The sequence below is a fragment of the Nannobrachium achirus genome, assembly GCF_963921795.1.
Source record: "Nannobrachium achirus genome assembly, chromosome: 20".
NCBI lineage: Eukaryota > Metazoa > Chordata > Actinopteri > Myctophiformes > Myctophidae > Nannobrachium > Nannobrachium achirus.
In genome coordinates, this window is record NC_137827.1 from 37,415,704 (window position 1) to 37,433,864 (window position 18,161).

General features: G+C 40.2%; 1 protein-coding gene across 2 annotated transcripts in view; it reads right to left on the minus strand.

Annotated features, from left to right (window-relative positions):
- Positions 1 to 3,414: 3,414 nt before the first annotated feature.
- Positions 3,415 to 18,161, minus strand: part of vps39 (VPS39 subunit of HOPS complex) — a 35,307-nt gene continuing 20,560 nt past the window's right edge. For both annotated transcript variants that reach the window (XM_080751288.1, XM_080751287.1), the window contains exons 18-24: positions 17,625 to 17,753; positions 16,925 to 17,027; positions 16,580 to 16,625; positions 15,278 to 15,427; positions 8,649 to 8,783; positions 6,501 to 6,592; positions 3,415 to 5,825 (exon numbers count right to left, since the gene is read on the minus strand). In XM_080751288.1, coding sequence (XP_080607414.1) covers positions 5,744 to 5,825; positions 6,501 to 6,592; positions 8,649 to 8,783; positions 15,278 to 15,427; positions 16,580 to 16,625; positions 16,925 to 17,027; positions 17,625 to 17,753 — 737 coding nt within the window. In that variant the 3' untranslated portion in view covers positions 3,415 to 5,743. The remainder of the gene's footprint in view (positions 5,826 to 6,500; positions 6,593 to 8,648; positions 8,784 to 15,277; positions 15,428 to 16,579; positions 16,626 to 16,924; positions 17,028 to 17,624; positions 17,754 to 18,161) is intronic.

Consider the following 18,161-nt stretch of genomic DNA (forward strand, 5'->3'; position numbering starts at 1 on the left):
ATTCTGTCATAATTAGCGTATGGTTATTCTCGAGTTATGGACAAAAGTGTGTCTTGTGAGGTCACATGGCAATTGAACTATTCAGTGGAATGCCCTCCCTTCAGCCCTGAAATCCCTAAACTCCCTCGCAAGATTTATATCTAGAATGACCTTAAATCATGGCTCCTTCTCAACACTCTGACTGGTCATACTGTAGTTAAATCCCTATCCCGGATAGCCCACTGTGCACTGGTGACTGGATTCTTCTCTTGAAGTACCTCTTGTCCTATATGTATTGCTTTTAACTTTGTTCCCCCCCTTGTTGTTTGTACAGTTAGTTACGTGTTGTTCTATGACTATGTCCTAAGCTTTACCTTTTTTGGAGTTTTCTAAATGGTGACATTGTTGTGATTTTTTAAACTGCCAATAAAGCATTCTATTTTATTCTATTCTAACTTTGACCACCAACTTATCATCAGTTCAGCCTTGATAAAGTGGACTTTTGTGTCAGATGTAAAGAAATTCCCTCGAGGCGTTCCTAAGATATCGCATTCATGACAATGGGACAGACAGATGTATGTACAGATCAGATACAGATCTGTAGTACATCTAACTATTATTTTACAGAATGTATGTCCGCATGCTGACATCACTGATACTAAACAGTGTACCCGCCACGGTACAGCCGCATGCTGAAACAATGCCTCACATCACGGAACACCATTTATGGGCATAAACGGGCTGCAGTTAAATGTCTCACATTCTCTCTAAAAGACCACATTGTAATACTATATTTACACAATTAAAGTCCTGTAACAATCTATAAATGTTTTCAACATGTTCATGTTTGTCCCTGTCCACTTGAGACCCGGAATATAGGCCTAACCTTTCCTTATGACTGCAACATTTATGTAATGTAAATTACTCACTAAAGCCACATCGTAATAGGCTGTAGACTTTTACAAAGAGACTTATTAAAAGCCATAAATCTTTCCATCATTCATTTCTAGTTTCTGGCATTCCCACTAACTCGTGACTTTGAGGATATCCAGAAGATTTACAAAACATAAAAACCGAGGTGGGCTGACGAATTACAGCTCCTGAGAGGTCTGGGGACTCATGTTTGCCTTACAGCATTTCAACCTCTTACTCTTTTCCATTTGCACACTAGTGTCTAGTGTGTCATTCCAAGACATGACAGCATCCCTCAGCGCAACACCAAGAGACCTACAGTATGAGCATTTGATGAAACACTGTAAATTATTCAGCAATGGGTATTCTTGCCTTACAGACTTTTCAGTGACACACAAACGGAGTGAGTGCCTCTGTTAAGTCTGTGGTTCAACTTGACAGTGGGCCTGTAGGGCAAACCACGAGTCCTCCATAAGTCCATATTATGTCCTAAGATCAGCCTCTGAAACAACATGTACCATCACTAAAGATATGCTATTCATTTCAGCTGTGTTTATGCCCCTCCTCAAAGCCTGTTTCCTTGCCCAGACAAGTAGTCATCGTACTGCATCCGTGTCCGTGCGCTTTGAGGAGGGGCCCACGAGAGCAGTTGGCCGCCTCACTGTGACTAAGTCTTGTTGCTGAGCATCAGGCCTAGCTGGGTTTGTGATTCTGTTACCCCAGCCTGGCTCCGCTCAGCGAATCAAAGCCATTAGTAAGACAAGTAACAGTGCTTACCATTCTCCAGAGCCTTTGCCCGTCAGAATAATGGCCACTATCTGAGGAAGGACTAGCAGATGAGATGGAGGAGAGAGGTTGTCATGTGAAAAGAGTAGTGTTGCTCTTTATCTTTTCAAAGTAATGTAAATTAGACCAAATGCACATAATGATGCAATATACGATATATATACCTAAAGTATGATATGATATACCTAAAGTAACTAAGTACATTTACTCAAGTACAATTTTAAGGTATTTTGAGGTATACTTTTACTTCTATATATATTGTACTTTTACTCCAGTACAATTATGAAATCTTTAGTTACTAGTTACATTGTAGATTTGGATTATTATTACAAAACATACAGTAACTACTTCAGCCCTATATACATTTCGGCCATTTGAAAATTGACGATCTACAAGCTCACACAATGTGCGATGCAATGTGAGCTTGTAGATCTGCTATTTTCAAAAGAAAAGTTGTGAAATGGGATATTCTGCATAATGAGTACTTTCTACTTTTGCTACTTTAAGTACATTTTGTTACAAATACTTTTGTACTTTTACTTAAAGGGGAAAACCACCCATTTTCAATATTGAACTCAATGTCATTAATAGGAGTTCAATCCTCCAGTTCTCACAGAAGGGGGGGCGGACTTTTTTTTATTTCCACACAACTCCTCTAAGGTATATGAATGACATAGTTCAATTTTGAAAATGGGTGGTCTCCCCCTTTTAAGTACATTTTGTGTCTCAAACTTTTACTTGTAACAGAATATTTCTATATAGGCTACTATTGATACTTATACTTAAGTACCGGTACAACATTTGAGTACTTTTTCCACCACTGTTATGAGATGTCCCATCTGCAGGTTATAATTTCAGGAGTAATAGTAGGCTAGGATTACTACAACCATTTAATTATGCCCCCGATAGCCCCGAGGGTCTGAAGGTGTAGATGTCCATTAGTTTACATTTAGGCATGGGATTCATGTGGTTTAAGTGCATCATCAGTTTGGTGAAACAGCTCTCAAAGTCAGTCTTTTAGCCCATAATCGAATGGAAACAAAGCAGATTCTGACAACATAGGGCATCACAAAAACGTAGGCATGCGGTTTTATTTAACTTTAAATAAAATGCTCCGCTTCCTGTTGATTTTGCCAAGAAGAAAAGCAGGACTGGATTCGGATCTGGATCTTCAAATAGTAAAAGCAGCAAGTTGACATAAAAATAAAATAAAAAATCCCAAAAAACTAAAAGTACAAAATACAGCACATTCTCTTTACTCACCTTTGGAGTGACATCATGGCCAGGTAAGTTCACAACCCTCTACCAAAGTGTCCGTTAGAGTACTGTAATGATCTGGATGGGGAATTCAGTTTTCAGACATCATATTTGGTCAATTTCTGCAGATGAGATGACAGGGGAATCAAAGTGCGGCTCATTCTTTTCTCTACCACACCAATCAGATTTATCGATGCATTCAAGTCGTATCGTGTTCCATGTAATCACGAGAAGAATGTACATGAATAGTACAATGGTGTGATATTTACCAATGAAGGCAAACCCTTCCAAGAGCTTTGAGATCACAATGTCATGCTTTCCACTTACCAATTTCACCAAGTGTGAATAACGATGGTGACTCGAATGCGCCGTCTGTAAAAAGATCCCATAAACGTCAAACATGTTGCACGCCAGTAATGTCACTCCAATGTTTCTCACAAGACACAAACTCAAGTGGAAATGCGTTTATTATTGATTTAAGCCAAACATACACACAGTATCTTGCTGTGTCGTTGTTCAGAAATAAAATACCTTCCATAAGAAAACTTTCATTTAACTCTCAAACACACCCCCGATACAGTACACGCAGTGGTACCACAATCCAGTTTGGATAATAAAAATTAGGCTACTTGAACAGTCGTGACACAGACCCTCTGCAAACACCTCAGAAGCAGTGGGAGTATTTTAAGAAGCTGGGTAAGTCAGCCGGATAACTCAAAATGGGAGATTGTATGGTGCAGTACCCTACATTTTAATAAGATATCCACAAAACACAACGTGTTAGTTTAATTTTGATCAATTAATCAAATGGTGGTCTATCAGAGACCACTAAATCACAAATCCTCAACTGAACTCCTATCTGGTCACTCAATGTAAGTCACTCTAATTAGAGAATCAGAAAGAGTATTACATCAAAATATTACAATTTGAGGACGATTTCTAATTACTCTTCCACAGTCATCTGGCTAACTAACAATCATGCTTCTTAAATTACCAGATGGCCGGACGGTTGATATAAGTATTTGATTATAATATTGCCACACACATTCTTCATACATTTAAGTCTTAACTTATGACCTGTCTGTCTCTACAGTTCTTATGAGGCTAAAGCATTAATAAATAAACAGGACATCCGTTCAAATTTAAAGTGCCAAACATTTGTGATCTGCCTAGAAAAGTAAAAAAAAGAAGAGGGAACTGAGTATGGTGTAAATTATCTTTGAAGTGTAAATTTTTTTTAAAGTAAACCAATAGAACACATGTGAAACGTTTAAGAATATCTATATCGAGTTATTTGTTAGTATTCATTTATTTTGTACACATCAATTGATTGTCTATAAATAGGGGTCACTTCCAGGTCTAGGAAAAAGACACTGACAAAGGCTTTGTGCTGAAACATGCTTGTGTCTGACCACTAATGTGCACTTTAAATAAATCATCTGAAAGGCTAGGTTTGTGAGTGCGCACTATTGTTTGCATCTATATTTTGTGTCAACCAGTGCTGAAACATGACCTAATGAATTATGGAACAAAACCAAAACAAAACAAAGCCAGCTAAAAGCAGCATGGCTGCACATGTGGACCATGGAAGAGCACAGCTTCTCCTTGGCCTCGAGAGACAAACACTGACAGTAACAAACAGCACAAATGACACAAGTGAGGTTTCGTTTAGGCCTATAGCAAATATCGCAACACAAATATATAATGGAAAAAGAAAACATGGCTGAAATCACTGTGAGTACAATCTTAGGAGTCATACAAGGCATTTCAGAGCAGTTCTGTAGAGTCTATGGCGTATTAACCCATTTAGAACGGGTACACATTTTGTGTATCATTATTTTATGCTTTAACTATTGAAAAATAGCAGATATTGCGAGCTCGTAGATCTGCTATTTTTGAAAAGTCGTGAACATTAGAATTTTGACCCGATTCCATAAGTGTCTTTTGAATCCTTCTAATTCTAGGCCTAAATGGGTTAAGCAGTGGTCGGGGCCTACAGAGTGCAAGGACAAGAGGAGGAGGGGGGGGGGGGGGGGGGTACGGAAAAAGATTAGGAAGAAGCTTTGACTTGTCCCCATGCATCCGAGACGATATTGTATTATCTAGTAGTTCCTCTGAGAGTCTCTCCTGTCAATAGTGACCATTCTCTTCAAAAGGCAAAGGTGCAGGGGCATGAATCCCCTCTAGCGTTACAGTGACACATGCTTTTAAATGTCAACGTCTCTCTCTCTCTTTCTCTGCTGGACACATTCCACCAGGCTCCTCGTGCAGAGAAAAACAGAGAGAGAGAAAGAAAGGAGTAAGTGAGCAACGCCCACACTTCTAGAAAGAGTCTGTGTGCAACACAATGAGAGCAAGGCCTCTGCCAGGGTGAGGGGTGCTATTCCTTGTCTTGCTCGACGGGTAGAGACCGTGGCACCAACACTGCCAGGGTTGGGTGGGGGGGGTTCCATTCTCTGTGCAGTTCTCCAGGTAGCGTCTGCCACCCACAATATCAGTGTTAGGGGTACAGTACCGACATCCCATTCAGCACCCTCCCACTTCATTAAACATGCATGTGACCAAGGTGCTGCATGAGGCTGTGTGGCGCTGCGTCCACATGGCATATGCTGTGTGGATCGAGTCCTATTCCACAGCTCAGGTACAAGTGGTGCCCCTTTCTACCTTCCAGCACATCTCTTCTTCATAGATGATTGAACAGGGGAGTCCACTGGGAGAATGCGGGGAGAGGGGGTACCGTTTACTGGTAAACAGTCAATGTCACATGACGACCCCCAGGCATGGCTCATGTTAAACAGATAGAAGGGCGTTACTGCTCAGTCGGGCACACCGTGCGGTCTTTACAGCAGAAGTAATGGACCACCACCCCGTTGGGGTACCTAGCAAATGCACTGCGGGGACAGAAAGAGAGATACATTTTAGGTGTTTACCATATTTACCATAGAGATTACAAGAGAAGTGCTTGGTCAAGACTTTTGTATACTGTATATAAGCACAATTAAGCTGTGTGTCAACCTATAGTGTTTCTCCTACAGTTAGGGCTGTCACGATGTGACATTTTAAATGACGGTTAATTGTCACTCAAATAATTGGCGATTAACAATTTAATTGTGTTTTTGTCGTTGATAATTTCATTTCTGTTTGGCTTTTAGGCTTTGAAGTTGTACATGGTAGATATGACACATAAGCTAAATATACAAAGAAATTACTGACATATTTGACAACTTACTACTTAAAAAATAACTTTGATAGTGGAAATAGCAGATCTACAAGCTCACAACGCATCGCGATGCGACGCGTTGTGAGCTTGTAGATCGGCTATTTCCACTATTTCGGACATTTTTCAACATTCACGATTATGACGATTATGACAAAATAATTGCGATAATGTCAAATAATCACGATTAGACGATTATGTAATAATTGTGACAGCCCTACCTACAGTAGGTGAAAACGCAAGGCGCTGGCCTAAAAAAAAGTTCCAAAATCTCGTCAAGCAGATAACACCACCACACATGAACATAGACTTTATATAATAGATAAAATGATAACGCTAACAGTGTTACCTGTTCCCTATTTTCTTCTTGCAGACCCTGCAGGTCTTTTCCTCTGTGATGACACATTTCACCTGCTGGTGGAAGATTCGCTCCTCCTGAACCTGATAATAGAGAGGGTAGAGTCAGACCAACGTGAAGAGAGAGACATGATGTTTGTGAGAAATAATGACTTTACAACAATAGGTGCTCGGGTGAAGATTTCCTTGAGCACTGCACTGAACAGACTGGACAGGTCAGTACTGAGGATAAAGGTTTATCATACACAATATTAAGAGTGGGACTTGCCTAGTTCACATTAGACAACACAACGTCTAGTTAGAGCATGTAAAATGTAAGGACTGCATTTATTTTTATCTCACTGCTCTGTCCGTCTGGGTTTCTGTGTGTCTTATACTTAGACTAGGAATCTCAGGATGTGACCAATTTCAGGATTCTCTCATGCCTTTTTTACCCAGAAATCTTTCACAAAATGAAACAAGATTCAACCCTCATTAATTACATTTTCTTCATATTCTACGCACAGACAGAAGAGAAATTAAGTAAGTGAAGACACAGTTGACGAGAGAGAGAGAGACAGAGAGAGAGGACTTTCTATGCGCCTCCCCCTCCTATTTTTTAGTTTTTTGTTGACAGAATCGTTCATAAATAAATATTGCTACATTCTTCTGTGAATGCCCTGATAAATCAATTTTTTGACTTTCTGGGGCTATTGTATGGCTAAATCAATACATTTTGTTTTATGAAAAGTATATGTTTATATATATATATAAAGAAAAGAGGAAATAAAATCAGACTCATGGGCTCCAGCATCTGATCATTTATAAATTAGGCACTGCTAATAGATAATCAAAACATTCTGGATTTAATTTCCAGCCTATGACGATCCTTTCTGCTCACATTGTTGTAGCTCAATAAAGCAGAAATATCTTAAAAGTTAATCAGCAGAAAATGGCTCTATATTTTACTCAGCCACAATCAGCAGATAACCACATTAAATGGAAGCTGTGTTAGATTATGCCTTTATTTTAAGGAGTGAAGTTAAATCTCTTTTAAATGCCCACATAAAACAAATTGTAAGTTTGCTGTAGAACTTTGGTAATCCCCTAAGGGGAAATTGAGGGGGGAAAAAAAAGATAATGAATAAAGATTACCTCATTTCACCCTGAAGAACTCTTTTAACAGGGACAGCCACGTAAAACATGTCCTAAACCCAAATGTTATTAATCCGCAGAGATTCTGAGAACAAGTTACTTCTTAAGCCTTAGCCATCATTGACTGTACTGTATTTTCCTGTTTTTTGACTGCAGATTTTTTCTGGACACCCTTTTACATTTCTGCTGATAATGAAGCCTTACTTTAGAAATGTATTGCAGTAAAAAGCAGATTATTTTATTATTATGAATTATTATTAAGTAGTAGTAAATAACAAAACATACAATGGATAGCAGACAGATAGCACCTCCATACCTTCAAAGTCTGATTGAACCCTACAACCCCACCCGTGCACTCAGATCAGCTAACAACACAGGGATGCTGACAGAACCTTCACTAAAAAACCCAGGACAACGATCAACTTGTCCTAGACTCTTCACCCTCCTGGCCCCCAAACTGTGGAATAAACCCCCAGTTGCACCAAGAACTACAGACTCACTCCCTAGCTTCCGCCGTGGTCTGAAGACTCACCTATTCAGACTCCACCTTAGCCCATAGCACTTACCATAGCACTCAATGACCATACATATAATTTAGATAGCATTTTTCCCCTGAATAGGTGCTTGGTTTATCCGTTTTCTTAGATTAGCCTACTATTTCTTTACTTTTAACCCATTTAGGCCTAGAATTATTGAATGCGCTAACCAGTGAAAAATAGCAGATATACAAGCTCACAGCACGGCACCGAGTGCTGATATAGAAACATTTCTGTGTGAGCTTGTATATCTGTTATTTTTCAATAGTTAAAGCATAAAATAATGATACACAAAATGTGTACCCGTTCTAAATGGGTTAATGTATCGATGTTTATTTATTACCTTGCTTATTGTTAAGTCGCTCTGGATTGTAAATTGTACAGAAGACAAATGTATCCACAGGAGAACACCCGCAAAAATCAAACAAATAAACGAACACATTAACAGTTAAATGGAGCCTCTGTCTCACCCTGAGGAACTCAGCCTGCAGCAGACTCTTCAGCACCTGGTCGAAGCGTTTCCTTTGGGCCTTCTCCTCCAGTACACTCTCCAGGAAGACTCGGATCTCTCGGATCTGGGTGTTTGCCGGCAGCAGGTTGATAGCCTAGGGCAAACAGAGACCATTTCAAAAGGCCTCCTACAGACACCTCACTGGCCTATGGGGCTGTTAAGTATGACATCATTTTGTAGGCAGAGGAGAATTTCTGCCCCCAGTTTCCGTGAATCTTTTTACTATTTTTACTATTTACACATTTTTCTTCTCTTTGTTGTTGAAAGGAAAGTGTTAGAATTATACTTTAGTCGTTGTTTTTTGAAATAGCGAGGGACAGAAAATGCTCTGGGGGCAGATTCTCCTCTGCCTACAAAATGATGTCACGGCTTAAAAGCCCCAATTCACATCATAATGATGATGTTTAACTGAAAACAAGACCAAGCACTTGGAATTATAAATTTAACCAGATCAAATCGTGTTCCTTTGGAGTTGTCCACATAAAAAGAGGGGATAGTTTTCTCAAACAGGCAAAGTACCCAAATATGAAAGGGAGCTAAGCCACTGGATAATGCCAAGGAATACGTATTTACACAGTACTCTAAAAATATGCTACATTAGTATGACTAGGCTACAGAAACAATAAGAACAGACTTTTGTACGTACTGTACAGTACGGATCAGTAATAGGTTCCTACGATTAAATATTCTTGCTGCCCGAGAAAGAGCTTATGCTTTAAAAGTGTTCCTTTTCAATTGTACCGTTGAATTTTCATTTAAAACCTTTCGTTTTAACTTTTAATGTATTTTTGCATTATTCTCTGCCCCGGCAATGACTAAATCTTCCCCTGGACACAAATAAAACATTTATGTAATCACGGTCAAGGGATGTGAGGAACAAGCTACTATGGAAACAGACTAACAGTGCTAAAAAGAAAACCTCCTAAAATAACAGTCACCCTGAAGAACAGTATGATGTAAAGCTGTACACATTCAGACTGACTACATGGTTTGGCCAACGTCATCATTCCCAATTTCTCCTCATCTTGTCCTGGAAGCTTTTCAAAGTCTAACGGCATTGAATCACTCTGGGGGGAATTCATTGAGGGGAGGGGAGGGTCAAAGATGTGTGCAACACATTCTTGTTCTATGCAGTAGTTTAGAAAAAGTATACACAGTACAAAGTATAGAATGTCCATTTTTACACTCGGCAACTGAACAGAAAAAACCCCCACCCCCACTGTGATCTAAATTCCAAAATAACGAGACAAAGACTCAAACATGCATCGTATATCACCATTCCAAATGTGTCCTTCTCAGGGGTTCCTCTCTTAGATGTCCACGTCCTCTTGGGAGACTTTTTAAAGCCTAAGTGTATTTAGTGACTTTTGAGTGTAGCCTACTCAAGGGAGATGAGAGGCAGAGGTGTGTATTACACATTCTTATCGTGGTACCTCAGACTGAAACTCCTTTGAATTAATATGGGAAGTGTAACTCACTAAAGGAAACAGTGACCCAGACACACTCTTATGGTTTCTCCCTCTGGAAAAATGCTACAATCTACAGTTCTACACGGTGACTCCTCTGTGTTAATTTGATCCATTTCTAATTCTGTGGGTTCCACTGGAGAAAACAAAAAGGTGTCCGTAATAGTGAGATGGACCAAACAATGGCTTATGCCATTACTTCCAGGCTCCAGCTTATCCTCAGTGGATGCTCATGTTCTCACCATAAGAAAGGTGAGAGCCAAAGGTGTCAATCACTTATTGCTGTGTGGCTGTACAGTGCTGAGCTCATACAGTGTGAACCCACTCCATATGGACTCCATCATAACTTCAGGGCTGTATAGGGTGGTTGTAGTAAAGGAAAACACGCTACAGCTCAACACAACGCAGCCCCTCTGACAGCGCAATGGGATCCAAAGTTGTGCACATTTGCATTTGGCCCTACAGTTCGTTCCCAGTACCGCCTTCTCAGTGCATCCGCATGTTCTCCCAGGAGGCTCTTCAAAGTGTAAATGGATTTGGTCACATTGGCAGGGACTTGTATAGGCGAGATGTGTGTGGCACAGTGTGTGTCTAAACACCACAACATTGTGTGCGGCTGGGCATGGTGCGGGCGTCAGCCGCACACTGCCTCGGCATCACAATGCTGTGTTTGCTCTCCCGTCTTCTTGTAATCTTGGCAAGGAAGACACAGAGCAGAGCCAAGGGAAATGAAAGTGCACTACCATTAAAATCAATGAGGGAGCTCCCTCTGAGCTAGAGCGAAGCGAAGCTAGACGAGATGTGGGTTCCTAGCGAATCAGCCATTTTTGGCAAAGATATTTGGTAAAGAGGGAAAAGAGGTAAAGTGTATGTAGATCGACTATTTTCACAGTTTTTCAAAATAGTAAAACATGCCTAAAAGTTTAGGCATAAGGGGTAAGGCGACACGCAAGATAGGGCCCAAAGTATAGAGCTCTGTGGGTGTTTAGGGTTTACGTGGTTAACTTCAAATGTCTGTGGTTTGACATTGTCTGTGCACACACAACCATTTCCAATTTACATGTTTTACATTTTACCATTTCCAAATTGTTTTACATTTTATGTCCATACTTTAGCAGTCACATTCACAAGTGAATCACAATTTCAACGGCACAACCTGTTAAGTGTTTTAACAACATGCACAACATTACAAGCAACCTACAGTATAGTAATGAGTGCAAGGGTCTGAGCCGTAGTCATCTTCATGGTTTTGCTGTGATGCAAAAAATAACATTTTGTCTATCAAAGGTCCTCCATCAAAGTGTTAACCAACAGGTGCAATTGCATTGCCTCAGTGCCTCCTCTACACCAACTCCAAATGACCATGTCCCCTTCTCTAAACCTGCCAAGACAGGTTAAAATTGTTTACTGTAAACTTTACTGTGTGGCTAAGTAAACTATTTGTTCACAAACAGTTACGAAAAATAAAATGATTTTACCATTATCACTGTGCTTTGCTAAGGCACATTCCGTGAGAGATAAGTACTTAAACCCGAGCACCTCTGCTACTAAAATATTTACACAGATTCAATGGAGGACCTTAATTAGACTGCGGCTCTCGCTCTATGTGATAAGATAGGGAGAGAAGCAGAACACAGTCTGCTGAGAGACTGTTTTCATTCCACTAAGGTGAGGTTTCCATTGCTTGGCCAACACAGCAGAGTATGTGGAGTGATCCTCTGCAGTTGGCAGGCTGTGACTTGGTAATGCTGAAAGCACAGAGCTCTCAGTGTTGGTGAAGGCACTTCCGAAATTGGGCCACCCATGAGTGGCCCTTCCCTTGGCCTGGGATTGAATACTTCTCTCCTCACACTTTCCTGTAAAGTCTTTCTCTGTGTCTCATAAAATCATAGTGGAATTCCAAATAGAGCCGGTCCGATCTATCAGTCTATCAATATATTGTCCAGTGATGTTACTAGGTTTTCAATGTAATGGGTCCCGGGACCCACAGGTGGTCATTCAAATGGGTCCCAGAAAAGTTTTATGAGTCCTCAATATAAAGTTTACGCGCGCAAAATGGCGTCGGACGTCTGTGGAATCAAAACATTGATGTTTCTATCGCCCGTTTAAGACTTTCTACGTGGATTTTATATGTGTTAACGTAGGGTAAAGTAGGATGCTTTCGCCCATGAACAATGTTGGTGTCTGTGGAATTTCTTTTTTTTTTTCTTTTACCGCGATGCGGTAAATTATTTTAACATGGACTCCAATGGAGGCGCATCCCCGGGACCCCAGGACCATGACATGAATGAGTCCCTGGGTGACTTGAATGAGTTTTTGATGCGGGATGCGCACGTAATGTCATCACTGATTGTCTATCATTTGCCTTTTCTTTTAAATACATTTCAAGATTTTGCACTTTTGCAACATAAAATAGATCAAAAAATCATGATTGGCGTTGGTCCCAAAAATCTGACATTGATTGGGCTCTACTCCCAACTTCCCTGTTCAAAACACAGAGACAAAGACATTTTTTTTTGAGGGTGAGTGGTGAGTGATGGGACAGATTGGAAACACAGGGGAAAGGAAATGTGGCATAAAGTACGTCATATGCCGGATTTGAGCCTGGGACATTGAAAATACAAAGTATTGTCTGCAGCCTGTTGGGGCAGTAGAAACCACAAGACCAAATGGTTTTCATTTAGCTTTCTATTCTATTTCTGATGACAGACATAGTATATGATAAGCACCTACATCTAAGGCCTGCACGTAACGCATTAAAGGTCCTTCACGTAAACCTGCGTCTGTTTAGTTCAGGATTGCAGGATTTTAATCAAAGCCTGCTGGCAAATATACTGTATTTATGTCAATGCCTGTTTTTTTCTTTCTTCTGTGGAATCTTGTCCATCAAGAGGGATTGCTCCCAACAAGAGAAATCCCTACATCTCTTAGGCCTATACAACATAATATTAAACACATATGTTGCAAGTTCAGTTCAGTCTACATTCAATATTCCAACGTAACATCCCCTGATTAATGCCAACCTAAATGCCGGGCTGTCTAATGGCGTTCGTTGTTATGACAGCTAATACCATATGGTTGCCATCAACATCACATGTGCCTAGACAGCATGTCTCAACCAGCAGTACGACTCAAACGAGCAAAGGGGTGATTAATAAGACACATAGGTCAAAGAGTATCTGCAAGTGATTTTTATAATTCGTTTTACCCTGTACCAGATGGGTGGGGTTCAGCCAAGGCACAATCTGATACAGTGCTGAAGGAAGAGACAAAGTAGGCAACGTATTTAAAACATCTCTTTAGCATACTTTTCATGCTATGTAGAACTTACAGTATGAAATGACTACAATTTTGTAGTTTTTTGTGGTAAAGTTTTTTGTGGTAAACCATGAATATGCAAATACTGTTTAAATCAAGCCTGAATTCACAAAGCATTGAAGACAGGGCAGCCCACATCTTATAGTATGCTATGCTACTCCAATAAGATTCTTTGTATCTCAGCAAATTAATGGGCACACATCAGGCTTCCTACCTCTTTCCAGCATACTGTCCAATGAAGCAACCATTATGTTCAAGTTCAACTGAAATTCTTGCAGCAAAGTATGTATACAGTACATTCTTCTCTGTACAGTATATTGTATGGGCTTTTCTTGTGCTGTTTTTTGACAGAAAAGTGCTGTTTTTTGACAGAAAAGATAAATGGAAATGTTTTCATGAAAATGTCACTATCTACCAATCTACCAGGAGGTGAGACATTGGTTTCCTATCGATGAAGACAGTTCATTTAGTTGCATAGAACCAATCACAGCATCCCCCCCCCTCCCAAAGGCAACTGTGACACACACCTCTCTTCTCATACTACAGACAATTGTAAAATACTACTCAAAGGGACTGGTTGTCCAGGATTAGAACCCATCGCAATGGTGTCCGGTGAGAACTTAACCGAGATATAAACCCTCATGCTTATGAGATAACTGGGTTTTAAGCCAGATATCCCGACTCATACATAAGGCTATGGGGGTCTCTCCGTGAGCTGAACTATAGGAGTCATGTCGGCAGGTGCTTCTGCTGGCATCTAAACTTAGGGCGCGATGGACACTCGTCATACTGATGTCAGCAGCTGGATGTCTTTGCCGGTTCCATATATGGCGCTTTCTCCATCTATGGAGTATATCTCAGCCATGTCCAAATATGGAGTTTGTAAGGTCAGACTTAGCGAGCTCCGCCGGGTATCTACATATATGGGAATATCTCCACATATGGAGCACCAATATTCGGTGGCTACCTATCAACTGGCCCACGTGACGTGAAGGTGAGTGAGGGTCTTCATAACAGACAATGAATCAAGCATTCAAGCCAGCAGTTAAACTTCATAATTTCAAAGATAAAAGTGTGAAATTAGAAACGTATTAGACAAGTTAATTATAGGCCAAATAATGAAAGGCTTTTAGATGTTGAAGCGTGTGGTAATGCAAGGCCAGAACGGTGTCCATCATCGATGACAATACTGCAAACAAAATAATGTCTATGACTTCTCTTGCAGCTACAGTTACAGAGAATGTTTGCGGACTTCCCAAATCTCTTTAGTTTTGTGTTTTACAACAAAAAGGGGTTGAAATTCCTATTTCTATTTGGACTTGACGATACTCTTAGTCAGGGGTCTTCAACGTTTTCAGGCCAAGGACCCCTTAGTTGAGAGAGAGATGAAGCAGGGACCCCCAAAATCTGTTCATAGATATAGTTTCATTGTTTGACAGCACGATCAACAGTGTATTTTGGATTCATGTTAACGTGTGTTTTCAGATATTTAACCACTTGAACCGTCAATACTTAATAAACTTGACATTTCACTATGTACTTAGTCTGCTCTTTTTCCCCTACAAAGCTCTTTGCCAAAAATAGACGATCTACAAGCTCACAACGCCTCGCAGCGCGAGGCGTTGTGAGCTTGTAGATCTGCTATTTTTGGCTAAAGTTCTCCGAATATGGACTCTAGGGTTCAAATCGTTAATATAAAAAAGGAGAAAAAAACTTTCTATCACTCAGAGATTTGGAGGACCCCCTGTTGTAACTCTGAGGACCCCCTGTTGAAGACCCCTGCTCTTAGTGAAGTGTGTTGTACCTTGGTGGTGTTGAGCTTGCTGTGGTGCAGCTCCAGGACCTGCAGGGCAGCCTGGAGGTTTGCCTGAGGCTCTGACAGCTCCATCTTGATGGGCCCCAGACAGTGCACGTCAGGAGGGGACAGGTACATCCTCAGCAGGGACAGATACACCTACAAGGGCAACACACACAAGGGCTTAATACAATAGCAGTGTTGATTAGTCGTAGTCTTTTGAATAAAAATGTCATTTAGTTTTAGTCATATTTTAGTCACCTGAAAAGTTTTAGTTTTAGTTTAGTCTACCAAGTATTATAAGATTTTAGTCGACTAAATCTACAGTTGGTTTTGTAGACAAAAATGCTAGCGATTTTACACTTGGTTGGATGCTGAAAATAGCCGATCTACAAACTTGCGATGCATTGTGAGCTTGTAGATCTGCTATTTTCAGAGCGCAGCACCCGAGTGCAACTAAACATAAAATGACTTGTTTTTTAGTTCTACTGGATCTCTTCTACACTAGTGCCTCACTAACATTTTAGTCTAGTTTATATTTGTTGATGAAATCGTCAATGTATTTTAGCCCTTATAGATTCGTTTTTAGTTTTTATTTTGTTTTCCTCAGTCAAGAAAGGTAGTCGACGAACATTTTTCGTCATAGTTTTAGTTGACAAAATCAACACTAGTTAATAGTTGCTTCCATGTTGTCAGAATTAAATTGCACAGTAGCCCACATTTGAATACCCATGGTATAACATTTAAAATATTAAGCCATACAATACTTGGCTTTTGTCTTTGTGGAATTTGTTATAGAGATACAGTAGGCTATATTGGCAATAGTAATGCACAGATTTTAACAGCACATTATAGACATACAGGCAGAGTGCGATTGGGATAGATGACAAAATCCATACGGACATACTATATCTAGAAATGAATCATATAAATGGTAAGTAAATCTATGTATCTAAGTATCTTAAACCAAGCACTTGACTTTGGTGCAATGGATATGTCCTCCATTCTTTGTATTATTACTCAGATATTCCTCGTGGGAAAATTCCTTATGCTTCTACTTTAGCTGAGACTATTACCTCATCCTGGTAGGTGGAACATGAATGAATCAGAATAGCCTTTAATGCCAAGCACAATAAATGTAATAACTATAATTTGTCTGGGTGACATTGGTGCATACTTTAGTTTAGGAAAACGCGCAACCTATTTACAATGTTTACAATACACTGAGAAACAGATGGTGCCATGCAAGAGACACTATTGGTCAATACATAAAGTAGGACACTGATGAAACGTTAAAACTGCATTACATACATCTTTGTTTCCCTCGGTGAGTTTGTCATAATGTCGGTGACAGTACCTACAGCAGGTACAAAACACAGAGAAAACATCATTTGTCAACTTAATCTGGTTATAATCTGCTTGTAAAATAGGGCTTGATTAACTGTTTGACTAAATGAATTTATTCAAAAAATGTACTGTAAAGATGAAACTGTCATACACAGCGCACATAAGGCAGATGAACACATGACTAAAGGCCATGTTCTAAAATAATTTACAGTGCTTACAGTAAATTGTGAGCCATCAAGCAGGCAGCCAGCAAAAGATTATAGTTGATTGTGTATTGATTAGTCTGTAGCTGTGATTAAAACTACTCACTCCTCTGCCATGCGAGTGTCTTTAAGGATGTGAACGTAGATGAAGAGCGCCTGCTCATGTTTTCCCATCCGGCCCAGCAGCAAGGCCCTTTCCTCCAAAAGGCCTAAGAGGGGGGAAACACAGTTAAATATAACATGTAACATTAACATATTAACAACATATGTGCATTTACTGTATGTTGACCTGGGTGACAGTTCAATGTGTGTTAGCCTTCCTCTCTTATTAAGAATACAACATACACCATGAAATCCCATCAGCTGAAACATGGAATATCCATCGGTTATTAACACATACCTTACCCTTTAAAAATGGCTGACAAAGTACCAGGCTGCCACAAGTCTCCATAGACTTCCATGTAATTCATAGTGCACGGATCATGCACGCCCATGCATAGATCATGCACCACATGTGTGCACGCCTTTCACAGCTTTCAAAGAAGAAAATCTGCTTGGAAATCCGTTCAGGCATTCTTGAGATAGCAGCCATTATGTTTTCTATGGCTGCCATGTTTGAAAGATGGGGTTGGTATGGGGGTCAAACATGCAATTTTCTTTCAAAAACGGCCCAAAACTCGGGAAACTCGGGATGTTACATAACTGACTATAGCTGGTATATGAATAGAAGGTATGCAGTACACCGTCAACAACTCTGAAATGCAAAATCCTTTCTCGTTGAGGTGGGAACCCAAGTACGTACTTACCATCAAAGGGGAAGTCACTGATGAGTCTCGCTGGTTCATAGCTGGTGGAAACCTCCAGGAAACACAGCAACTTGTTCCTGAACTCCCCCAGGTCACCTTCTTCTTTACCTGCTGGCACTGCGGGTACTCCTACAGCATGTCACAGAGAAAGACAATGGTACCCATTTAAATGTCTAAAGTCTAATTACATTTTGTTGCCTACTAAAATAAACATGACCCATTTTACCGTATTAAGTCCTAGTCATGGTTGACAACTGTGTACAATGACGGGTATTGTGCTTGAGCGTTTACCTAATTTTTGACACACATTGTCACGTACAGTAAGTCCCCTAGCAGGATAGCAGGTACCCAGCCCTTAAGGATCCCATTATTTATTTCCTTGCTTATATTAGTTTATTTTCCCAGCAGAGTTCACATTAATCAGCATCTCTGTAAATGTGGGACACTTAGCCCACAGGACCATTTGCATCAACAGTCCCTGGATGGACATTAAATGGGGTCTAATGCACAGAGACGGATGGAGTGAATAATGAGCTC